We start from the raw sequence: 24,762 nt of genomic DNA, 5'->3' as shown, positions 1-24,762 counted from the left end.
TGCCAGCAGGAAAGGAACACGTGGGCCCCAGTGTCCTAAACAGAGGCAGAAGACAAACACAGCCAGGTGCAGAAGCCAAGAAAAACCTTTATTCTCCACCGGGCTCCCCACTTTACTTATCCCAGGTAACTCCCTGCCCCCAAATTTGGAGTAAGCCACAGGCGGAAGATGAAAGAGTATCCTCCCACCCCTCCCTATACCAGTGCCAGTTCTCTGCTCCAGCTTCTCTTGGCCCCATGAGCCACCAATGGCCAAGGGCAGGAGGTAGAGCTAGTACCAGGGAGCAAGGATGAGGCCCTGGCTCCCCAGGGTCTAGCCTGGTGGTCCTGTTTTCCATGGCTTGTCCTTCCAGTGGTCCTCTCCTGTGTGGGCAGACTCTGTCAAAGACAGTTTCTTAGGTGGCCTCGATCGCCATGGTACAGCCCTCTGGTTTGTCGATTGTTCATGGCTAGGTTCACTGGAGGTTCTATCTCTGGAGCTTTTCTCACTAGGGATCTGGCCCTTGGGTGGCTTAGTCTCCCAGAGATCCTGGCCACCATGCTCTGCCAAGGTCTCATCCCAGATGCCATGGTCCTCTGAGAGGTCCAACTCTCGTGGCCTAGCTCTTTGGCAATCAGGCTTTTTACGTTCTGGCTTTCTGGGAGACTTTTCCTCAATATCCAGGTCCTCACCGAGTGTGGGCACCTGCATCCTGGCTTTTTCAGAACAGTAGCCCCTAGGTTCGAGGCCTTTGGGGATCTGGTCCTCCGGGACTCTCATCAACTGCAGGCAGGGCCCTCCACGGTGTGGCTCTCTAGTGAGCCTGTTCTCTAAGGCCTGGTTATTGGACAGTGTGGGCAGCTGTGCTCTAGCCCTCCTGTTGCATGGATCCCTGTACTTGACCCCAGCAGTGGTTTTGTCTGTAGTAGCCAGGCTTTCCAGGGACTTGTGGGGTTGTGATTTCAGCCTCCAGGAGGAGTTATCTACATGGTCTGGGTCTTTAATGGTCCTCTCTCTGTAGAACTTGTCTTTCAGTGGTGGGCTTGTTTGTGACCCAGCCCTCACACAGGTCTGAGCCTTGTGGTCTGGGCACATGCTGGGCTTGTCTCTCATCTGGCTCGCCTCCGGGGATGTCAGTGTCTGTTTGAGAATTAGGTACTGTTGGGGAAGAGAAAAGACACTGTACCAGGCAGGACTGTCTGAGCATAGCAGGAGGCTTTTCCCTAACCTCCTCCCTTGGCCCTAAATGTGCAGAAAAGGCTTCAAATTAGTGGCTACCTCCTTACGGCTATTGATGGCCTGTTGTAGCCACAGCAGTTCCATGGCCAAGTGGCTGTGGTGGTACTGGAGTTCCTGAAGCTTGGTCTGGCTGTGGGGCAGTTCTGGACCTACAGCTTCTGTGAAGGAGGGAGGGAAAAAGGGAGAAGGCTTTTAGGGGTATACAGTGGGCACTGGCCTATCATTTGGCCCTGACACTCTCCTCCTGCCCACCCCTAAGTTGCCCTTAACCAGGCATCGGGAATAAGAGAGATGCAGCTTATCTAGCACAAGCCTTTGGCGTTTCAGATGGGAAAGCTAAGGCTCAGAGAGTGTCAGGGGTTTGCCCTCAGTCTAGGCAGAGAGGTACCTGGGTTTTCCATCCCTGACATAGCTCTGGTCTCCTCTTGGCTGGGATTCCTGGCTTGCCTGCTGTGCTCATCCTGAGGCGGGGGACTGTCACCTCTGCAGGGAAGACTTCCCGAGTTTGCTGAGCTCTGTCCTGATTGCTTCAGCATCATCTCCCCAAAGACAGCTTCTCTCTCAGGTTCTTTACATGAGAAGCGGCCCCGCCATTGCTGTTCTGGATTTGGTGCCCTCTCTTGGGGTTTACAGGTCCGATGGGATTTTGCTTTCTGAGAAAACAGAAGTAGGAGAACCTGACAGCTAAACCTTCCAAATTTCTGGGTGCCAAGATTTAGCGTATAAGGCAGTAAGGACTAAGGACTGGGATATGAGGAGTGGAGTCTGCTGGTCCTTCCATTGAGAAAAACTTGTCAATAGGAAGGGTGGTTTCTACCATTTCCTCGAATCCCCTGCCCAGGTCCCTCCTTTCCCTCCCTTCTTCCACTGGGGTGTGTACTACCTCTGGGAGAAACTGGGGCCTGGGAATCCAACCCTCTGTCCACTGAAGCGTGCCCAGGTCACCCTCGATTTCGCGTACAACAGCCTCATACTCATCTCGCAGTCTCTGGATGTGGCGTCGGACCAAGAAGCCCCGGACGCAGGCCTGGTGTGGAGAATAAGGGGAAAGAAAACGCTTATCACTGCAAAAGTGGGGGGATTCCTGGAGGATTCTCCTGGAGAGCTCATCCCAGTGACTCTAAGAGGGGACCTGGCCGCGGGAAAAGGATAGGTGACGCTGTCAGAACTGTCTCCGCGGGTTCAAGGGAGGATGCTGGACTGGATCCACCTCTTCGATTTGAGGCCTTTCCCGCCACTTCCTGGATCCCGCAGGAACGTGTGGTGGGAGTGGAAGGCCGGTGGGGGCCCGTGGGAACCAGCATTCGTCAGGGCGGTGGGGGTGGGTCGGTAACTCCGGAGGCTGGCACGAGGGTAGGTGGCCGAACGTGGTAGCTTCATCTCGTTCGAAGACCCCAGTCCGAGACCCCGTGGTGGGAATCATGCACTCCCAGCCCGCTCCGCACCTGCAGCACCGACACCCCGCGAAGCAACCGCTCCCGCTCCATCCGGGCGCCAACGGACCTGCCGCCTGCCGCGCGCCTGCGCCGTGCGTCACTAGTCCGCGCCGCGCACAGGCCCCGCCCCCGCCGTCTCCACGGCAACCTTGCTCCTCCCGCGGCGGCCGCCAGGTCCTGGCACCTGCCTCCAACTCCAGCTTCCAGAACTACGCTGGGAATTCCAGCTCCTGAGCGGTTCCGCCTAAACCAGTGTGTTGCGCAGCGGTGTCTCTGCGGAGGCCCGGGCCTGCGGTCCCCGGCCGAGTAAAGGCGCAAGGAGGGGAGGGAGCACACGGAGCCGGTGTCTTTCTTTCTGGTTTAATTTCATCCAGCGCCCCCCTCCCCAATAGCACCTGGGGGGCCGCGGAATACCCGATCGAGTTCGTAAAAAGTCACAGTTTGAAGGGAATGAGAGAGGCAGTCTGGTCCTGGGTCCGACACCTACACAGCTGACTGCTCCTCAGGCTCGGCATTCTCGGCCAGGTGCAACTTCTGTCTGTACCAGTCAAGGATTGCGATGCTTTGGACCCCAGTCTTTCCAGCCCTGTCTCCCCATCCTGAACAGGCTTAGTTTCCTCAATTGCACAAAGGGGCAGGGGCGAAGGACTCAGGTGGTCTGTGGTCCAGGTTGCAGTCCACACCTGCCCTTCTTGCTGGGTGGCTTCCCTCCCCGCCCCCCGGGGGGGGCCCCCCCCCCCCCCCCCCCCCCCCGCCCGCCTGCTCTTTCGCTCTAGATCATGCAGTTACACGCACCCGCACTACTTCTGGCTGAGACTAGATGCGGAGATCATCTAAATCAGTGAAAAATAATTGTTGAATGTTGAAAAAGTAGAAAGACATCAGGCAAGTTTTGCCATGGTGTCAGTAAAGTACTTGCAAAGATTTTCTGCCAACATGGGGCTTGAACTCGTGTTCCTGAGATCAAGAGTACCCTGCTCTGGGGCGCCTGGGTGGCGCAGTCGGTTAAGCGTCCGACTTCAGCCAGGTCACGATCTCGCGGTCCGTGAGTTCGAGCCCCGCGTCGGGCTCTGGGCTGATGGCTCAGAGCCTGGAGCCTGTTTCCGATTCTGTGTCTCCCTCTCTCTCTGCCCCTCGCCCGTTCATGCTCTGTCTCTCTCTGTCCCAAAAATAAATAAACGTTGGGAAAAAAAAAATTTAAAAAAAAAAAAAAAAAAAAAAGAGTACCTTGCTCTACCGACTGAGCCAGCCAGGGGCCTCACTTGCAGGGATTTTCATAAGTAGATAAATCACATTCCCTGCAATGGCTTTTCTCCTGATATTCGGGAGAACTCTGCATGGGGGCAGTTTGTGGCCAATTCCGCTTTAGCAGGACTGAAAGAGGAGATGTTGGTTATATTGTAAATAGTCCTAGAGGGTGGTGAGGAGAAGAAAACTGATTTCTTCTGTGGGAGGTGGGGACACATGTACATGCTGCAAGGTCCCTTGAAAAGGATACATAGAGTTACTAAGATCTTCCAGCTGTCAACAGAGAGAAAAGGAGGTTTCTGTCAGGAGAGGCACCAGGCCCAGACCCAGATGCTTTTCCAGCCATCTTCTGGTGGGGGTTGAGGCTCCATGCACCCCCCAGCTTTTCACCCCGGGTCCAGGACTGGTCTTAGGATGATGTACCTCCCCCACCCTCTAATGTCCCCAAGAACCAAAGCACCCAGCCCTGACCCACATTGCTAAGCAGCTGGTCCAGGTTTCGGTCGGCCATCGTCTTCTTCTGCTCCTCTGGCAGTCCCTCAGTGACCCCGTCCTCTTCCTCCTCCTCTTCCTCCTCTTCCCCACACACGTCTAGGCTGAAGTGCAGCCGGGCCAGCTTCTCCTGCATCTCCCGCACGTGCTCCAACTGCTCAAAGGAGCATTCCTTCCCTGGACAACACCTGCCTGAGCCCTGGGAGCAGCTTGGGACCCTGGCCCCAGCCACCGCCCAGAGACCAGGCCCTCCAGCCGTGTCTGCCCCGGCCCCCACCCTCTCAGCCCAGCCCATGGGACTCACCGAAGGCCTGCAGCCGGCCTGAATGAAAATCATTGAGCAGGTTCAACAGTCCCCCCTCCATCTCATAGACGTCCGTCCCCTCGGTCAGAAATGAGTGCTGCAGCGGGGTGCCTGCCAAGCCACCCCCACTTCCGGCCAGCACCGGGCGGCATTTCTCCTTGCCTACCCTGGGTGGGGTAGGCATGGACCATAGTCACAGGGTGGGGGCGGTCTGGTACCCCAAAGTCTTTTATGCCATCTGTCTATGCACTAATTCATCTTCCTATCTACTCCCGACCATAAAGGGATGTTTGTTCTTCTCTTCTACCCTGGCACCAGGATTGGGAAGGGAAGGGAGCGGGTGAGGAGGGGTAGGCAGAAGAGGTCAAAAGAAATCTTTTTCTGAAGATGACACTCATAGCCAGAACCATGCCTGGAAGGCGGCTTTGGGGTTCTCGTCTGAGCCCTGCACTCATTCCTCCCATGGCTCTGGGTGAATCACTTGTCCTCACTGGGGACAGTTACTCCTTATTGCCACTAGAGCCCTCTTACCTCTCCCAAAAATGTCTTTCTGCGCTCCTCTTCTATTTCAAAACGGTTTTGAATTTTCTTTGTCCCCAGGAAAGCACTGAAGGACCCTTCCCAGTCTGCCCCTCCCTTACCCACCAGAACCTTCTCTTTTGTCTCATTTCCTCTGTTCCTGCTCCAGCCCTGAGCTTCAGTGACACCCTACTGTGGTCATCCCCAGCCATATCTCTTGGGCAGGTAGTGTGCAAAGCCACAGGGAGGCACAGTAATGGGAGAAAGAACACCTGGTGTTTAGCGGGACACTAACAGGGACACATTTAGGGTAAGGTGTAAATTCCCTACCATTAAGAAAAATTAAGCAGAAAATTCAAATTGTACTCCTGAGCATCCCCTTACCATCTCCTGCTCCATGACACTCCAGGGCCCCCAACCGCCTGTGATTCTGGGAACCTTCCAGGCAATGTTTTTCTTCCGTACTTATGTCAGGCAAGCCCTTCAGCTTAGACATTGTCTCTGCCCTGTGTGCCCCACAGCCTGTCACTTTCCGGCAGCATTGCTCATTCCCTGCTGAGGGCATCAGCACAGTGTGGGATCCCAGTGACCCATCTAGCCTTTTCCCTACACTGAGGGCAAGGACTGGGTCTGAGGCATCTCCAAGTTCTTAGTCCAAGGGAAGGCATCAATCATTGCTAAGTAACTAGGCTAAGGTTGGCTTTACTTCCTTCCCACAAGGCTTGAGTTGGGGGTCCCTCCCTCCTTGCCCTACTTTTCTTCTGTACCCACCTCTTGAACTTGGCTCGCTGCTTGGGGGATGGCAGATGAGGGAGTCCCAGGGCTAAGGAGCCGCTGTGGCTGGTGGGCACAGGGACCCTTCGTAATGTGCCCGGGGCCTGGGCTGGCTGGGTCAGGCAGGGCTTGGGACTCCTTTTCTTCTTCTTGTCCTCCATTGGATGCTGGCTGAGCCTCAGGACCCACTGAGACAATGAGAGGCTAAGTCGTCACTTCCCCCAGCAACCCCCAAGAGCTGCAAAGGAAGGGCCCTGGGAACTTCTAACTGTCCCCTCATACCAACTGGGACCTCTGTCCCCTTCTCTGTCAAGTATGGGCAGGGCCAGATGTTGGTGCCTCACTGCTAGGGTCTTGGATGTGTACGTGAAGGACCTTCCGTGACCCATCCCAGGTCTCCCACCTGGCCTCCAGCCCTAACTGAAAACCTGAGCCCTGCGTGAAAGGGCTGGACCAGATACCGTTCCTCTGCTGTTGGGATTTCCTGTCCCAGGAGCTGAGGGGGCGGACCTGGGAGAGGAAACACGGAGGGGAGGGGCAGGGTGGATGTGAGCTGGCAGGAGAGGCCAGTTGAGGATTAGGGGTGTATTAACTAGCCCTTCTTCTATTTAATCGAGTGTCCAGGCAGATGCTGACAAACCCTGTCAGCAAAGGGCGGTGACCAAGGTGTGGGTGGGGGCACCTGGGAAGACCTCGGTGTCAAGCAGTGGATGGGGGACGGAGGGAGAAGCCACAGCCTGCGGGACAGGGTTCACTGTGGGTTCCGCTACTTCTACGCTGGCATCCCTCCTCTTCCGCCCACCCCCAACCGCAAACATCAGGCAACTCCCAGAAGTTCCCTGGGACAGGCTTCCTGCTGCTTCACCGTCCCCGGTCAGAAAGGCCCTGCTCCGCTTCAGCTGCAGCCAGGGTGGGGTGGGTGGTCGGGCAGCTGGCCGTCTTGGCCTCCAACAATGGCTGCGCCTGTGGCTGGTACCGCTCAGCCTCCGGTCCAGCTCCACCCCCTAAGTCTCAGGTCTGCCGAGGTCCTCCCGATGGAGGCCCGGGGCCCTTTACAGGGGCTTTCCCCAGCTGCTCACTCCAGGCTGCAGCCACCAAGCCCACGTCTGCACTCTAGGATGGTGGCGGCGGCACTGGGGGCATAAGCATTGAAATTGGCACCCGGCTGGCTGGTCCCCAGGGGGTGTGTGGTGGAGAGGAGATAGGAGCACGTCCTCTGCCATGCGTTGCTGCAGCTTGGCCCAGTTAAAGTCTTGATAGAAGAGCAGGAGCCCCTGCTTCCCAGGAATGGCTGGGGGCCACCTGGGATCTATTTCCTACACTCAGTCTTCAAAGCCGTGTGCCAAATGGATCCCTCAGCTGGGGAGCCAGGATCCGAAATGCAGCATCGGACCCGCGATGTTCCACACCCCCCCACACCCCGGAAGCAGGCAACTGACCTGGAGGTTTGGGGTCTGGAGTGAGGCAGAAGCGTGGTTCCCTCCGCTCTTAGCGCTCCCCTCCTAGAGAACTGAGCGTGTGGAAGCAGAGCTTGCAGGAGGTAATTTGCATTTAAAGAGAAAGTGACCTTTTTTTTAGTGCTTGGGAGATGGGAGGAGCCAACAACAGTTACCAGGCTGCCCCTCTCACTGGACTTTACCTGCCCACCCGAACTAAGATGGCTATGTTTGTTGTGTGATGGGAATCTAAAAATCTCACTTTCCCATCGGTTTTGGGGAGAAGCTACAGTCCCTTACAAAATGGTGCTGGCTTTGTCAGAAGGCCAGGGTGGAGGGATATGGATGGGGGGGGGGGGAGAAAATGGACAGACACATGTAAAATATATATAAGCATACAAGATATATATATACATAAGCCTATAAGCAGCAGCAGCAGGAAGAAACTACAAGAAAAGACTACCATCTATTGAGTCCAGGTCCCGTTAAGCATTTTATGTGCGTTTGATCCCTGTAACAATCCTGCAGGAAGTTACTGTCATTATCCCCTGTGCTGAAAGTCAACTATAGTCTTGAGGGCAATACCACTCACTCCACAATACCCAGACACTCCTCACTGGTAAGCAGCGGAGGCTATATTCAGTCACTGATGAAGTGGTGGGACCACGCCTCCTCCCTCCCCTTCCCCAGTTCTAGGAGACGCATGTGGGGAGCACCAGATCAGAGGAAAATCGGTGCGATTACCTGGCACTTGACCCCAGCCCCCAGGAGGGAAACCTGAGCGCCACATGGAGGGCGACCCAGCGCTGCCCGCACTGCCTGGGAGGCCAGATCAATGGGGCAGCTATTTAAAGACCTGGCAGAGGCTCCCAGCTCAGGTCCCCAGAGAACCATCTGATGCAACAGGAGACAGGCTTATCCTTGGCCAGGCTGCCCTGCAGTCTCAAATAACTGCCCCAGGGCAATGTGCAGAGCCCACTGTTCACCTTCCCCTGCCAATGGGCAGGAACAGCTTTCCTGCACCTAATCCTTCCCACAGGCACCCATGCAGGGGCTCTTTTCCAGGTTCTTCCAACACCTAGACTGTTCCAGAAGGGGACACATTAACCCAGGACTTTTTAAATAACCAGAGGTTGGAGGGAGGGGTCTGCACAGGCAGAGGGGACAACTGGGAAGCTGCTGTCCTCCAGCTGCTAGAGAGGAGAACCAGGGCTCCTCCAGGAAAATGGTGGCAGGTCCTGAGACACCACTATGGGTGAAGTTATTCTCAGAGATGCTTTGTGAGTTTTAAGAGTTGCGGCAGCCTCCCCTGACTTCTTCCAAAGGATCTTTGACGGAAACCATTGTGACCAGCACAGAAAAGTATCAACCCATTTGGACCCTGATTAGAAAAGGCAGAGGCTCTAAGAAGACTGTCACAGCCAGTGTGGACACAACTGCTCATGGAGGCCTGGAGGGAAGGGCCCTTTAGTTGTCTCTGCCATTTATTTGTTGGGCATTCACATACCATCCCTTGTGCCAGACCAAACCCAGGCTCTGGAGAGAATAGGGTGCTGGTGAAGCCACAATAGGATGCCTCCCATACAGAAGCCTAAACTTTTGCGCCTAGGCTTGGCAGGGTGAACAGGAGTGTTTAAGAAACCAGCCCATTCTTCAGGACTGCATGCAGAATGTGGTCTTCTCAAGGAATGTACAAAATCAAAAGAACTCAGAGGTAGGTCAATGCCAGAGGATGTGGCCTGTGACAGCCCTGAGCAGCAGGGATTAGTATCCAGCCATCTGATTTTGGGCCTCAATTGGCCTATGCCTCTCTGGTTCCCTTACCTTATGCCTTCTGTCGATTTTCCCCAATGTGCTAAATACCTTTAGTGGTTCCTCCTGCCCTGTGGATCTAGCCCAAATCACTTAACTTGGCACACAGGCTCCTGGTGATCTCCCACTACCCATCCTGGGCACCTGCATTTCTAGGTAAACTACTTCACTACTAAGTTGTCAAACTTCTACCTGCCTTTTGGGTCATAATTCCTTTCCAGGTGTCCACCCCTATCTCCTTGCTGAAGGGGACAGAGACCTCCTTTATGCTCCCACAGCACCACTGACTTTTCTGTATCTGAAAGTATCTTTCTCCAGGGTGCTTGCTGGCTCAGTGGTAGAGTATGGGACCCTTAACCCAGGGGTTGTGAGTTCAAGCCCAACGTTGGGTGCAGAGATTACTCAAAAATAAATAAAATGCAGTATCTTTCTTCGTCACTAGCCCACCCCTTAGTGGGCAGGGGTAACCTCTGACTTAAATGAAAAATATCTGATCCTTCTATGGATATGAGCATCATGCCAACTTTGGCAACGGCTTTGCTTGGGCAGCTCAAATGCATTAGCCCATGGTAATTCCTGGAAGGCAGCCAGAGGGGTGCTCTGGAAGATGCACGAAAGCTGGGCACAGCCAGAAGCTCTGCAGTAGAGCCAGACAAGTCAGTGCTGGCTAGATGGATCCAGAAGCACCAATGACCACAAAGGTCAAAAGAGAAACAAGTAAGGCAACAGACTCTTTATTTAATGTGGTTTAAAATACATCAAAATCAAGTCCCTGGCTGTTGTGAATACCAAAAGGAGACAAAGAGGCTGTCAGCACAGCTTTAAAACAAATCTGGGCGGCCAGGTTGAGCCACATGGGAAGCAGTTACAGGGACAGAAGGCAGCACCCCTCCCCCAGGCAGATACCTGGCTGTCCCTGGGGTGACCACCTCTGTGCTGCAAAGGTGGGAGGGCTGGAGCCACAGCTGGATAATCCACTCAGCAGGCCTTGGCCCTCCCCAAAGCCACGAGGGCAGTTCAACTGGCCTCTTGGTCAGCCCTCAGCAGGGCCACGGTGATGGGGGCGGAGGAATGGAAATAACCATCTTTACAGACAGAACATTCTCCTACAGAAAGTGCCTGAGCTCAGCCCATGGTCCGAAAGCCTCATGGAAAACAAATTATAACAAAGTGCTGCTGAAACCTCTTCACAATCTGGTGTATGTGAGGCTCTCAGCTGGACAAGATCCTGAACACAAATTACCGTCAGCAGGGACAAGGGCTCAAGGCTGTGAGCCTCGCCGGCTCTGGTCCCCTGGAGGAAAAGCTAGCAACTGAAGAATCCAACACAGCACTTGGTCCTAAAACTGAGGTCACGTGCACGGGACCTGCCCTGGTGAGGAAGGCACTGGCCTTCATTCAGATAGGCCGCCTTCCCCGCATCTGGCCCAGGCTCCTGGCTGGTGAGGGCAGCACCCAGGTACCTGGGTTGACTTTGGAAAGCAGAACGAACAGAGCAGCTGTAGTGATTGGTGTGATGTGGTCAACGGAGAGGAAGAGAGAAAATGGGATTCCCATCTATAGCTTGGTCTGGATACCTAGACATGGCTGGAGCTGAGAGCAAAGGTTTGACTTGCCCAGGACCTAGATTCTGGACCTGGGAAGACCAGCTGGGGCCACACCGTAGCTCACCGTAGCCCCACAGTAGTTAGACTGGGTCTCAGAGGGCTGCTGTGCTGCAGTCATGATTCCCCACCACCACACTGGGCTCCAACAGCTCCCCCTATCCCCCCCCCCCCCCCCCCCCCGACCCCATAGGCTCTACGAGGTAGCTGAAGCAAGGGAGGCAATCACATGGGCTACTGCAGGCCTCCTGCTATTTAAAGCAGGCAGGCAGAAGCTTCTGCCTCTTCCCTGTGCTTCCAGAACCCAGCAAACCCTGTATGGGGTTGGCAGTTCTTGTGTGTCTCAGCCTGACACAGGCATTGTTGGAAGAAGGCCTTATTGGGGCAGGAAAAGGCATATCCAGGGACCATTCCAGACACAGGAATTTCAGAGGGAAAGATCTCAGGAATATTTCTCCACAGGAGGGAAGAAGCTCAGCCAGGGATGGCAAGTAAGTCTCAACACTTCTACTGGCTGCTGGGGGAATCTTGGTTAATGAGGATATACCAGAGGTTAGCGGAAAACACTCTAGGCCAATTAGTGGTATCTGCCATGGGGGGGCAGAGGGACAATGGTGTGCCATTCATTTGCCATTTCTGTTCTAGGTCATAACATGATTCAGGAGTACTTAACACTCTTCATGAACCTATTTATGTGATGGACTGAAGGAAAAGGTGTGGAGAGTGAGCTGGTCGTGCAAGATGAAGGGACCTGAAGGATAATGAACCAGCTTTAAGGAAATTCAGCAAGAAAAGCTCTATGACCCTGTGCCTCCCTCAGCTGCACCGAAGCCAAGGCCTGGCTAGAGGTGGGATCTAGAACCTCAAGCCCAGCAGAGCCCAGCCTCTGGGTCTGAGACTCGTTCTGTTGTTCCAGAAAATTGCTCTGCACAGACTGGCTAGTGCCCTGGCAAGTGTGCAACCAGCAGAACTTTCAGTCTAGAGTAGCAAGTTTGGGGGGGCAGGGACCAGACACAAATATTTGCAGCCACCTGTGGATTTCTGAGGCTCAGCTGTCAAGTCTCACTCTATCCCTTAGCTATCAGACAAGAGCTGGGAGGTGGAATGTAAAGGAGGACATACTTCAGCTCTTATTCCTTGGGCAATGGAACCAGGGCAAATCTCAAGGATTGCACATTAGGGATGGGGTTAGAAGCAGAAACAGATTCATAAAAGCCAAAGGGACAGTTGGGCACGGGGCCCAGCAACTTCCGCATGGAGACAGTAGTGATGGGAATCAGCGGTGGCCTCCCAGGATTGAAACACAAAGGCAAGCTTGTGGCAAAACCATTAGATGCCCTTTCCTTTCTCCTACCACAAACAATCTGGTTTCACCAAACAGGAAACCTCAGCACCAACGTGGCAAAGGTACCAGGTCGGATGGTGAGGGTGGTGGCACTGGAGACCCAACTGTTCCAGGACCCCTCCTCCTCCCTCAGATCAACACACACACGGTCATGTGCAAAACAAAAAAACAAAAAAACAAAAACCTTCAGAAAGCATCCTTTGGGTGATCTCTTGTCAATCATTTGTGCAGGCTAGAGAGGCACCTGTGAATGATAAGGCTACTGAGAAGCATCACTGGCCTGGTCCTGGCACCACCTGAGGGCAGGGGAAGCGGTGCCCGGGGGCTCCCTAACAGTGTACCAGCCCACAGCAACTTTCCCCTGGTCCCCTGTCCGAGGCAGGACAGCAGCTGGATCCCTGGCTGTGCGGGCCCTGCCAGGGCTCCGCCCGGGGACCCCTTCTCCAGGTTGAGAAGCAAAGGAACTTCCAGGGGAGCTAGGAGAGCCAGGACTGCCCAAGCCCTGCTAACAAGGGAAACACGGTCAAGGCCTGAGTGTGTCACTTGTCACGAGCCCTGAAGGGCAGGTCTAGGGAGGGGTCTAAGCCTCAAATCAAGCAGGGGAATGCTCAAGTCACTTGTCCTGCCAGCTCACTGTGATAGCAGCTACAGATGACAGCTCTTTTTTAAGACTCTCGAGCTCCTAGAAGAGCCAGTGACTTCACCTGTACACACCCCCACCTCCAGTGCAAGCCCACTTTACACTTACAGATAGAAATGTAGGAGGCCTTGCACATATGCCGTATGTATGTAAAACTGACCCACAAAATCCAAAACTGCGAAGTGTCAGATGCCAGCCAGGTCAGAGCACCCTGGGCCTCAGCACTGGACTGCTTGGCGGCGGGAGCCTTGCATGGGCCAGGCCTGGCTGGGCGGCTTGCTCCCTTCCCAGCATGCCCCCCGTGCCAGGCTCCCTAGGCGGTGGTGGAGGTGGGCTCCTGGCGCCCTGCTTGGCTGAGTGTTTCTGTGCTTGGTGCTCCAGGGCAGCAAGGAGCTTCTGTGGCCCTTGGAGAGCTAGGTGACTGAGCCCCAGGCCCTTCACCACCGTGCTCCTTGGAGGCAGCTGGAGCCTCTGGCCTTTGCTCAGGGCCACCATCAGTGAGGGAGCCCTGGCCACCAGCACTCAGGTCCTGTACCCTTTTGTTCAGGTCATTGCGTTCTGTCTGCAGCGCCCGGCACAGCTTCTCCAGCCTCTGGATTTTTACCTGCAGGCCCTCCAGCTCCTTGTCCCGGAGTGTTTTCTAGGGGGAGAAATGGAGCCTTTAGTGCCATGCCATCAAACCCCCATGCAACAGTACCTCTTGGTAGAAAACATCCACACTTGAATGATGCTGGGGGCAGACCAGAGTCAAAAGCTGGTCCCTTCCTAGGAAAACAGCCCTGGTGTGATGCCAAGACGTGGCTGTAGGTAGGGGGCAGTGTGGTGCAGAGAGGGGGCATGACAGTGTGTTTCTCCATTTATCCACCAGATGACCTTGGCAAAGTTAAGACTTGGCTTTTGAGCCTACTCCCTTATCTGTGAAAATGGACTACTAACACCAACCTCACAGATCTTGAGAAGATTCGATGAACAGGCATTATCTAAATCATTCAGGAGGGTCTGGCATACGTAGCTACGCCAGCAGTTAGTTCCCTTCTCCTACATCTCAATCCACGAAATCAAAGTAGCTGAACTACTCTGCACATAAACTGTGTCCATCATTGTAGCCCTTAGTTTTTCCGTTCCTGTGTTTCTTTCTTCCATTTGTTCTCTTTGCTTCTACTGCAGACCTGCTACTGGGCTCACCATCTCCCACAGGGAAACAGCTGGCAGTGCCTTTGGACTTGGACAGATGGACACGTGAGTCCCAGCTTCACCTCGTGCCAGCTGCAGGACTTACTGGTCAAAGTAGAGGAAAGGGCCGAACACTCGAAAACTGCACCCGCCTCCCCCCAGCGGCAGAGCACACACAGCCCACCTCCTCAGCCATCTCAAGCAGGGCCTTGTTGCTGCTCTCCCACCGGGACCGATACATGGTGGTTTCTTTCTCCAGCTTCTTGATCTTCTTAGTCATCTGGGTTATGGGGCAGACAGAAGGAAATGGTCAGGGGCCAGACTGTCTACGCATCTGTGTCTCCAAGGTGGGGGAACAGTCCTGAGGGAGCAAGGCATTACAGGGCAGAGTCGGTGCCTTTGGTGCCACACCAGGACATCTCAAGTTAAGTGCCACCACCAACAACAGAAAATGACAAGGCTGCCCCTTCCCCTCGGACAACCTGAAGGATGCACATATCAGTGATGCTTGAGGGAGTGGAAAGGTTCTGATGCCTCCTTACAGCCCACCTTTGCTGACAATCACACTGTTACTGTAAACAGCTCCCCACACAAAGCACCCCAGGGGCTGGGGCTTCCTGACGATAGGCCCAGTGCTCAATTCTGAATGAAGCAACTTGTGCCCTGGAGCCATATGCAGTCTGGACACTGTTACCTTTTCCATCTCCTGCTTGAATGTGGTGAACACCTCACTGCTTTTGGAAAGAGTGTTCTGGAACTCTTCAAACTTCTCCGTGTACAGGGCAAGCTGGGTGAAAAAGAAGTCCGAAGATTAGGCTTCTCCGGGGGGCACTTCTGGTTAACACGGTCAGATCCACGCTTGGACCTCTGACCTGACAATTCTATTGAGGTACCCTTTTTCTTTAAAGCAAAAAACTGTGTATTTGGAAGGACAGAATCCAAGATGCTAAGCCTGGAAAGCAGGATTTAGCTGCCTTACATTTTGCCTTTATGTTTGTTTTCAAACTTTCCTTCGGAAATTAAGTACAACTTATGTAGTTAAAAACAACCATCGCATCGCTGCCTCCTCAAAAGTAGCACACGCTTCCAACTAGGAACGAGGTCCTTCAAGCTCACCTAGCCACCTGGTCACCACCACAGGTGCCTGGCGGGTCCAGAGGGAACAAAGGCTCAGCAAGGTCACACAGCAGTCAAAGTGGTCCTAGAACGAGGGTCCTATTTCCCTCCCCCAGGATGGATCCCAGCGAGGGGCCTCAGATGCACAGGGTCACGACACACACGGTCTCACCTGCTGCTTCAGGTGGGTCTCCTGCTGCTTCATCAGCTCACACATCCTCTGGGATTCCACTGCCTCTTTGAGGAGCTGTTTCCAAGACAGGACCCCGGATCCTGTCAGAAACCCCTAGGGGCTGTTTGGCCTTTTTAAGCCACATGCCCCAGAGCCCGCCGAGGCTTCCTGCTCTCAGACTGCTATCTGAGGGAAAAGTGTCCTGGTCTGGCCAGGCGGCAGCCTCTCCCTTACCAGCTTAACTATGAGCTGAGCTGGAACCCAACCCACCTCATCCCAGACCCTCCACCCCCGGGGCCCGAGCCTCACAAAATCCTTCTCCCGCTGGTGCCTCTCCTCGGCCTCCTTCAGCATCTCCTGGGCCTGCTGGAGCTTGGCGTCCACCAGCTGCTGCTGCAGGTCCTTGTGTTTGAAGACTTTGTCGATGTGCTGCAGGAAAGCACGGTGGGAGGGCCACCTGTCAGCGGCACCCTTTCTCAGGGAGGCCTGGCGGCTGCAGGGACATCCCATCTGCAGAGACGAGGGTCTCCTGCCCATCCTCCCATCTCGCTCTGACTCCCACATCTACCATAGCACGTGGGCCCCAGATCCCCGGAAGACCTACTTCCCAACCTCACCTTGTTTCTCTCCAGTCAGTCCTGGGTGTGCACAGGGATGAAATCGGCTCCCAGGAAGCCAAGAAATGAATACCCTCAAACCTTCAGCCCCAAGAGATCACTCCGCTGGGCTAACAACCCTCCCTTCTGTGGCCCGACTCCCTTGTAGATGGGAAGAAAGGACAGAAACGACACCTCCACCAACACAACGGCTTAGCTCAGTTGGCAAAGACCCGCCCCACCTACAAAGATTAGATGTGCAGATTTCGAGGAGTGGCAGTCCTAACTGCTGGAGGAGCCCGGGAGCCGGGACCAGGTGAGAGGGCAGGAACGGAGAGAAGGTGATGGACTCAAGTACTACTTCAGAGGTCAAAGCAACTGACAAAAAGGAACGTGGGGATTTTATATACTTTTTGGACAGTGAAGGAGAGGTGGCTTGGAGACGGGTGATGGCTGTGAGGGACACCTCACCTCCTCCCGCAGTTCATACTGCTCGATCAGCTTCTTGAGCCTCTCGGCCAGCTCCATGTTCTCCTGGCGGAGCTTGGAATTGCGCTCATTGTGCTGCTCCATCTGCAGCTGAATGTCATTGAGTGTCACCTGGAAGTGTGAGGTCACCTCCTTGCGTTTCTCCTCTTCTTCCCGGGCCCGCTGCACACCTTCTTCCTGGGCAGAGAAGTCAGCCCCAGCTTCATCACCCGCTGCTCCCCAGCCAGCAATGGTCTGTACCAACAACCCCCTCTGCTCTCCAAGTCAGGAGCAGCCAGGTTCCAAGAAGTCATGCAAAAAGGGCTCCTAACGAACCCGTCTATCAGGTGACATCAAGTGAGAGATTGTCTTCCTAGAAAAACGCAGGCATACACGTAACTGCCATTCTAAAGCAGCCTAGATCTCCCGAAGCCCTTTCTTCCACACCTCAGGTTAAGAAGTCTTAATTTTTGTGCTTTCATCTCTGCCTTCCCCACCCCCAACCAACTCAAATGCAGTAATCCCAGGGTTGGCTAGACTGTGCAGAATCAGGCATGCAGACATATTGGCAGGAAGGCCATCTGGCTAAACCATTAACGTTTATAGTGTGTATGCTCTTTGACCCAGACATTTCACTTCTGAGATTTATCCTATGGATAAATTCTATATAATTAGCCAGGGACATATGTAACAAGAATTTTCACTTTGCTCTACTAATGTAATAGTGAAAAGTTAGAAAAAACCCCAGCGATTCCTTAACTAAGGCACTGATGAAATACAGTATATCCATACAACAGTGCCGTTAAAAATGAGTTACTCCTAAATTGATAAGGAAAGAGAGGCATTCATTATGCAAAGTGACAAAACGAAACAGAATATGAAACAACAGAAGTATAGCTATTCCATTTAGAAAATCCTATATAAGACTACATACGTGTTCAGGAAAGTCTAAAGTCTGTACATAAATTTACATGTAACTAGTTACTTCCCAGCAGTTTCTACGGGACACTGGGGTTGAGGAGGGTGGGCAACTGTCACCTTTGTTATACTTTTGTCACCTCTGAATCTCTCACATCAAGTTTATGTTAAAGTTGAAATGTTTTCAAAGACAAACTAAAAATGAGCAAAACAAGTTGCAAACTACCACATATTTGCCAACCCAAATCTGTGAGGGATAAAGGATACACATAAAACCGCCCCCAGAGGTCACAGCAGTGACTAGGCTCTGACCACATGAACCTCCTCCTAGGAGAGGCAGAACCGGGAGAAAAGAGCCAGCATCCGGGACTGCTGGAATCTGCAAGAGGAGCCACCTGGCACCGCAGGGCCCCGGCCTCCCTGCGAACTGCTAGGGAACGGAGCGGTGCTGAAGCCCTGTGTCCTGGGCTCCCTCAGCACCTCGGCCCTCACCTTAAGGGATACTAGTCCAGGTCAAGTGGTGACTAGATGCTCTAAGGTAGGGCGCCACTAGGGACATCTAGTTCTCTGCTCCAAGCCCGCGCTACTTGCTGAGGGCAAAGCCCATCAGAGAGGAGCTGGGGGGGGGGGGGGGGGGAGTGCCCACCTTGAGGGAGCGGTTGTGGCGCTGCAGCTCGCGGCACAGGCTCTCCAGCTTGCTGCGGGCCAGCACGGCCTTGCTGTGCTCCCCACGCAGGTGGTCCTTCTCTTGCACCAGCTGGCTCTGCTTCTTCTGTAGCAGCTTCATCTGCTTCTGGGAGTTCCGATGCTCCTCCAGCTGGGGGCAGGGAGGGCAAGTAAGTGCCCCGTGGGACTCTTCCCAAGGGCCCCTCCCCAACCCCATCTCCCGACCCTGGCTGTAATCACTCCAGCTGGACGTGGTGCAGGAGCTTTACACACTTTGATAAACCCAGAGGCCCCATCTCGAGGACACAGAGACAAGTGCCCAGGACAAGCAGGGGTGCAGATCCCAGTTTCTGTAACTGCTCTGACTCAAGAAACAGCTCTCAAGACTCTCAGGCCATCACACTCCCTCAACTCTTGGGACACTCATGCCCTCAGAGAGATCTCCTGCCACCCCCTCCTTGTACTCACTAGACCCATCACTCCCTCTTGCTACCCCGAGACTTAGCACCACTTCTCTCACCACGATTGCTGTTATCATTTTGGTCTTACATTATGGACAGACCTTAACTTCGTCCTCAGACCCTGTCCTCTCCACAGATCAGCTTCCCTCCCATGAGCCTATTCAACGCAGCTACAGTGTGACTCAGTTATGTAATTACAGTTTTTCTAGTGGCTACAATAAAAAGGTAAAAAGTAGGGGCGCCTGGGTGGCTCAATCGGTTAAGTGTCCGACTTTGGTTCAGGCCATGATCTCATGGTTCATGAGTTTGAGCCCCGTGTTGGGCTCTTTGCTGACAGCTCGGAGCCTGGAGCCTGTTTCAGTCTGTGTCCCTCTCTCTCTCTGCCCCTCTCCTGCTCACACTGTCTCTCTCTCTCTCTCTCTCTCCCAAAAATGAATAAATGTTAAAAAAAAAAATTAAAAAGGTAAAAAGTAGATGAAATTAACATTAGTAAAATATTTACTTAATCTAATACCTGAATATTTTAATTTCAACCCGAGATCAACGCAAAACACTGGAGATATTTAATTCTTCCCCTTTCCTCAGGTGTTTCAAATCTGATGTGTATCTTACAACACTTACAACACATCCAAACTCAGACGAGGCGTACTTCAATTGGCCAGTGCTTACTGTCCTGGACAGTCAGGTCTAGACTTTGTCATTACCCAGAAGCACATGCACCTCCCTTATCTCATCCCAGGGCAGGACCAACTATAACCTATCATTCTAGCTCATTCCAATATCTGTGGACCCAGAAATTCTACCATACTGGACCTCCAACTCAATGACCCAACCATCCTTTCACTTTCCTTGAACCCTTCTTTATTTTATATGTTAAACATGTATAATAAAAGTGTATTTTGAGAGAGAGAAAGTGTGTGTGCATGCATGTGTGAGCAGGAGAGAGGCAGGGAGGGAGAGAATTTTAATCAGGCTCCACACTCAGCCTGACACAGGGCTCAATCCAACAACCCTGGGATCATGACCTGAGCCAAAATCAATGCTTAACCGACTGAGCCACCCAGGGGTCCCAAACCCTCCTTTAAATGACCACCGACCTTCTCACCTGGCTTAGATTTCTTACATCCTCAACTCTCTTGCCCCCTTTTCCTGATAAACCCCAACCCTGATATATCAACCTTCTGAGTCCTCTGCACTGGCACTGAACCAGCCCTACCTGAAGAATTGCACTTTAAATTTGTGACCACCCCTCTGGGGAAGACCCTCGTCTGCCTCGCAGCCCAACTACATCCCTCCTGTCACTCATACTCCTCTTCCAGACAACTACTTCTTTTCTTTTTTTAATATTTATTTTTGAGACACAGAAGAGAGCACAAGCAGAGGAGGAGCAGAGAGAGAGAGGGAGACACAGAATCCGAAGCAGGCTCCAGGCTCCAAGCTGTCACCATAGATGTGGGGCCTGAACCCACCCACTGTGAGATCGTGACCTGAGCCAAAGTCAGACGCTTAACAGACTGAGCCACCCAGGTGCCCCCAGACAACTATCTCCTCCTCCTTTTCACCTCTCCTCAGCCCCAGCAGGGAGATCCCATCTCCCTGGGAACAGAAGCAACCAGAGGGGGTGGCACAAGCTACACCCCTGCCCATCCACCTCCACCTGCTCTCTCCTCCAGTCACCGGGCCCCAGGCGTGCTTCCCACCACAGCCGACCCTCTCCTCATGCTCTGGCCCTTACCTCCTCGTCTACTTGAGAACATCACCCTAGTGACTCAGCTCCTCCTCTCTGGCTTCATCAATCGTTCCCTAGCTGGCTCATTCTGAAGGGGTGCTATCTTTTTCATACCTTGTCCTTTATTTAGTGGTTATAATAACCCCAGTAGGCAGATGTGATTTTCCCCATTTTACAAATGAGACCTCTTCTCTATAGAATTCCAGGTAATAAATGTAAATGGAATGAAAGAATTTAAAAATAAGTAGTTAGGCAATGACCCTCAGTGGATGAATCCGTTCACTCAAATTCTGATGGAAACCTGTCAAGGGAGGAACCTGGCTGGCCCCACCTGAACCCAGTGGACAATCCTCCATCACTGAAAGTGGGAGCGGCACACTCTGTTTCTCTACAGAGGACCATTTATGAAGAGTTCTGATCAAAAGAGCTGAACTCAGATCGGATCAAGCTTCTACAGCTGATTTCCATTTTATCTACAGGAGGTAAAGGGACAAGTTAAATGCTACCACCAAGTGAGAAAGTGAGATACCCTACAGAATAAGTGACCTGCAATAAATCAATGTCATGGGGAAACAGTAGGCAGTAAGATGAAGACTGTTTTGGAGTAAAAGGAAAAAAAAGTTAAGGACCCAAAGTATTAAATAGACCTCCTCTGGCCCGACTGTCACCAAACTGATATTTTAAACAACTGGGGAAATTTGTGTACTAAAGAACATCACACGATTAATGCTAGTCTTGTCAAGTGTGATGACGACGGCACTGTGCGTTTCCATATTTTGGGGAGATGTACACTGAAGCACACAGGGGTGAGCTGACACGGTGTCTGGCACGGTGGCCAGGCAGCTAGGGCTCGACCACTGGAATGTGAAGCTTCTCCTCTTACAGTCAGCCTGGAAGAGGCCGGCTGGGACTTGACTCCCCACTTAACAGATGGGGAAAAGACTCAAAGAGGTTGAAGAGCAATTAAGCCACCCACCTGCCCCTGCACCCTCCACCCCACGCCAGGTGGCCTGCTGACTTTCCAAGGCAGGGCAGGTGCAAGAAGGGGGAGAACTGACCAGTTCAGCATACTTCTTGCACAGAGCTGCCAGCTTCTCCTCTGGGGTGCTCAGCGTGTTCAGTGTCTGCATCAGCAACGTGATCTCCTTCCCTGCAAAGCACAGGGAGCAAAAAAATGTACCCCCTTCTCTGGGGGTCTCCCCAGGCCTGGGCCCACACTCTTCCGCAGCCCTCTCTCCTCATACTTTACACTTCTGTTTGTTGAACTGGCTGCCGACCCGTTAGACCGTGTGCTTTATGAGGTTTGCTGCCAACCCAATTCTGCCTATTGCTGTGGTCCCAGTACTGCCCGGTACCGTCCCCGGTGCCCACCTCAGAGGACATACTCAACAAATGCTTAATAAATGAATGACTGAATATATGTGAAGACTCCCTGGTGAACACCAGGGGTGGGACCACAAAAGCTGCCTGCTCTACCAACAGGAGAAAAAAAAATGTCCCATCTGCAAATTACGTGCTACTGTTTCAATGCAAGGAAGGCCCTCATGAAAGAAGGATGCAAAAAGGAAGAGGTCTCCTTGAGAACTACAAAACTCTCTTCAACAGAGGCAGTCAAATAGTGAACTTTATTTATTTTTTCCCTCCCCCACCCCTTCCAGACAGTGAACTTTAAAACACATATACCTTCCAATATTTGACTCTAAGAGTAAGTAACAACAAAAACAAACAAAAAACCTTCTTTCAATCAGGATGACAGGCAGGAGGTGGGGAAGCAGGGACTAAGACACGGATATAATATCACCTAACTTTGATTCTTTAACACACATTAGCCGCCCAACCCTCCAATGACTTCCCCTCACTGTGCCTGAGTCGAGTCTGCCTTCTGTCTCCCTGGAAGGCCGCTGTACATAGCACAGCATCAGGCTCCTGGAGTGTCAACCTTGGGAGGCTCCAAAAGATCGGTGCGGAGACCGCAAAGCACATGTACACAGGCCAAATCCAACCCAAAGAGGGGTTTTGTTTGCCTCCTAGCATATTAGTTGTCAATTGCTAAAACTCCAGAGAAATTTCATGGCTATACTTAGCTTGTAATGTTACATGCTATCGACAAGCTGGGACCAACCAAGTGGCAATCACCTCTTTGGATGAAGTAGGCGATGTCTTGGTCTTCATGGGGCCCTCTGTCTAACTTGGCTTATTTGAGTTTTCAACTCTGGTCTAGTCTAAATCTTACTGTAGACAAGTGAAAACTAAGGACCAGAAGGAGAAAGGTCTTGCCCAAGTTCACAGTGCAGGTTAGAGACAGTGCTGGCTGACATAGGAGCCCACTCAGGCCTCCTGCTCTCCATTTTCTCAAAGACAGAGAAAGCAGGCTAGATTTTGGTTCTTACTTCCTTCCAAGGCCAGAAGTCCCTATGCAACGAACAACTCACACACCTCTCTGTACTACGGCCTACAGCCCCAGCTTAGATCAAACTAATGTAACTTGCTGCTCTGGGAAGTAGTTTCCTCTGAATCCTGGCAGAGCAGGTTAGCCCAGGGAATGTTGGGTCCAAACTCCCCACCTTACCAGCCTCACAAGAAGCTGCCCTCTGCTCACCCAGACCCTTGGCTTTCTTCTTCTCCTGTGGCCTTCGGTGATCTCGGTCTCCGACCTCGTCACTTGCTCGGATCTCATCTGTGCCCGGCTCCCCTTTAGAGGTCTCCTTCTCACCATTGACTACTGGGGTCTCTGGCTCAGGCTCCCCATTCCTCGAGGCATAGGTCCGGGACTTGTCTGCATCTTCGGGTTCAGCAGGCTCACCTTGTGCCCCATCCTCACCTGGGCCCCCCTGATTGTTGTCTACACAATATGTACTCAGGATGTCTTCCAGCTGGCGGCTCAGCTCCTCAGAGACATCTCGGAGGGCCCCGGACTGAGCAGTTTTGGCTTGTGCTCCTACAGCAGGGCAGGACAAGGGGCAAAATGAAAAACAAGATGGTTACACCAGCAGTTGGAATTTCCAGGCCCAAACTTATTGGTTTGGGTTACATGTTGCCCACCTTCTTTAAGCATCAGTTTATTTACCTATAAAATGATACAACTATGTCCTACTATTGTCCAACCATGTGTTTTGTGAGTGTCAAACAAATCAAGGAAATAAAGCATCCAGCACATAGGGCTGGCACACAGCTGGAGCTCAACGTCTAGTACATCCCCTTCTCCTCACTGCAAGAATTATTTCTTGCTATTAAAAAAGTTCCAGGAATGGCTCCAATATGAAGAGCAGTTACCCACTGGTGAATGAGGGGTTTCTAACCCGGGTTGGCTGGTTGGGTGTCTTCTTTGGCTGCCCCCTGATTTAATCCTGCCAGAGCCTTCTCTCAAGAGTTCTGTTCCGGTGCATACAGTGGGAGGCGCTATCACCCCCCCACCCTCCCCACTCCGGGAAGCTGTACCGATCTGGGGGGTGGGGGGGGCGGGTGGCACAGACAGCGGCCAAGGCCTCTGACTCCAGAAGCTACCCTGGCGCACCACAAACTCCTCCCCCTGCCCGCTGGAAAGCAGAGCTGGCACACACCCTCAGTCTTCCCCGGAGCCTGGCTGGAAGAACCTTCGGCTTCTGTCGCAGGAGCCGACTGGCTGGGCCGCCCCTGGGCTCCCTCTGGTCCTGCTTCCGCTTGCCCCGGGTTGCTTTTTGCATTGGAAGTGTTGCCCGACTGCTTGGCAGCCCCATTCTTTTTGTCTTGGTTCTTCATTGTGGTCTGCGGTGCTAGGCTGGGCGCGGATCCTATAGAAACAAACACACTCTCTATTCTCCAGACTTCAATAGTCTTCACAGCCTAGACCCGAGATCCCGGTACCGGGTGCTCAGAGCTTCTTAAAACACGCCGGCCGGCCTTCACGGGAGGGAGCCAACGGTTCTGCCCCTGGCCAGTGAAGGAAGCTCGACACGCCCAGGCAGGTTTGCAGGACGCCGCTCCAGAAGCGGGGCAGGCGAGGCCTCCTTTCTCGATCAAAGCCGCTTCTCGGCACTACACGACCCCCTCACTGCAGGCCCAGCGCGGGATAGGCTCAGGGCCGGAGACTGACGTGGCGGGACGCTCGATTCCCATCCCTCCCCCGGCCCCCCGGCCCCCCCCGGGCCCCCCCGCGCGCGCAACGGCCCCCGCCCCCCCCCCCCCCGCCCCCCGCCCCCCGCCCCCCGCCCCCCGCCTAGCCTGAGTCTTCCCGCGGAATCGGCGTGAGTCCCACCACTGGCCGAGAGCGTTCAGGCCCACAGACCCTCTGGTCGCCTCGTTCCCCCAGACCGCTACACGAACCTCACTGCCGACGTTCCGACAGCTTCGCCAGCTCTGGCCTCGCACCGGAAACCCTGGGCAACCGCTGCCGGCCGAGCCGCCTTCTCCCGCTACAGCCAATCGATAGCCGGCACTCTCGCGGTGCTTGCTGGGAAAGATGAAGCGACCGCGGCCTCTGAGGTGGGGGAGTTGGGAAGGCGGGGGAGGGAAAGGACTACAAGTCCCGCCAGGCGCCGGGGCTGACGCCCCCATCTCCCAAGATGCAATGGAAAGAACTTTAGTCGTAGGAGCCGGATACCCAGGAGGTCTGAAAGGAGCGAGTCATTCTACACGGATACACGAGTCCAGCCCGTT

General features: G+C 53.5%; 3 protein-coding genes across 4 annotated transcripts; all 3 read right to left on the bottom strand.

Annotated features, from left to right (window-relative positions):
- Positions 1 to 67: 67 nt before the first annotated feature.
- IQCC (IQ motif containing C) lies at positions 68 to 2,778 on the bottom strand. Its single transcript, XM_040467868.1, has 5 exons — positions 2,664 to 2,778; positions 2,102 to 2,245; positions 1,607 to 1,871; positions 1,258 to 1,376; positions 68 to 1,137 (listed from the first exon to the last, which is right to left on the bottom strand). Exons 1-5 carry the CDS (start codon positions 2,703 to 2,705, stop codon positions 313 to 315), a joined length of 1,395 nt encoding a protein of 464 aa, XP_040323802.1. The 5' UTR covers positions 2,706 to 2,778; the 3' UTR covers positions 68 to 312.
- Positions 2,779 to 2,998: 220 nt separating this feature from the next.
- Positions 2,999 to 7,552, bottom strand: CCDC28B (coiled-coil domain containing 28B). Its single transcript, XM_040467906.1, has 6 exons — positions 7,431 to 7,552; positions 5,989 to 6,179; positions 4,699 to 4,865; positions 4,378 to 4,571; positions 4,153 to 4,175; positions 2,999 to 3,192 (listed from the first exon to the last, which is right to left on the bottom strand). The coding sequence occupies exons 2-6, from the start codon at positions 6,150 to 6,152 to the stop codon at positions 3,138 to 3,140; spliced, it is 603 nt and encodes a 200-aa protein (XP_040323840.1). The 5' UTR covers positions 6,153 to 6,179; positions 7,431 to 7,552; the 3' UTR covers positions 2,999 to 3,137.
- Positions 7,553 to 9,957: 2,405 nt separating this feature from the next.
- TXLNA (taxilin alpha) lies at positions 9,958 to 24,561 on the bottom strand. 2 transcript variants are annotated; one of them, XM_040467836.1, is made up of 11 exons: positions 24,430 to 24,561; positions 23,688 to 23,897; positions 22,727 to 23,065; positions 21,186 to 21,277; positions 17,918 to 18,088; positions 16,357 to 16,551; positions 15,599 to 15,718; positions 15,290 to 15,364; positions 14,696 to 14,788; positions 14,186 to 14,281; positions 9,958 to 13,468 (listed from the first exon to the last, which is right to left on the bottom strand). In XM_040467836.1, the coding sequence occupies exons 2-11, from the start codon at positions 23,863 to 23,865 to the stop codon at positions 13,142 to 13,144; spliced, it is 1,686 nt and encodes a 561-aa protein (XP_040323770.1). In that variant the 5' UTR covers positions 23,866 to 23,897; positions 24,430 to 24,561; the 3' UTR covers positions 9,958 to 13,141. The 2 variants fall into 2 exon arrangements, with proteins under 2 accessions (XP_040323770.1, XP_040323779.1); XM_040467845.1 differs by lacking the exon at positions 24,430 to 24,561 and having other exon boundaries at positions 23,688 to 24,230.
- Between the last annotated feature and the right edge of the window lie 201 nt (positions 24,562 to 24,762).

This window comes from Herpailurus yagouaroundi, unplaced genomic scaffold (genome assembly GCF_014898765.1).
Source record: "Herpailurus yagouaroundi ecotype Mexico unplaced genomic scaffold, PumYag 77, whole genome shotgun sequence".
NCBI classification, from domain to species: Eukaryota; Metazoa; Chordata; class Mammalia; order Carnivora; family Felidae; genus Herpailurus; species Herpailurus yagouaroundi.
The sequence above is the reverse complement of the archived record's forward strand: the minus strand, read 5'-3'. Positions and strand labels throughout refer to the sequence as shown.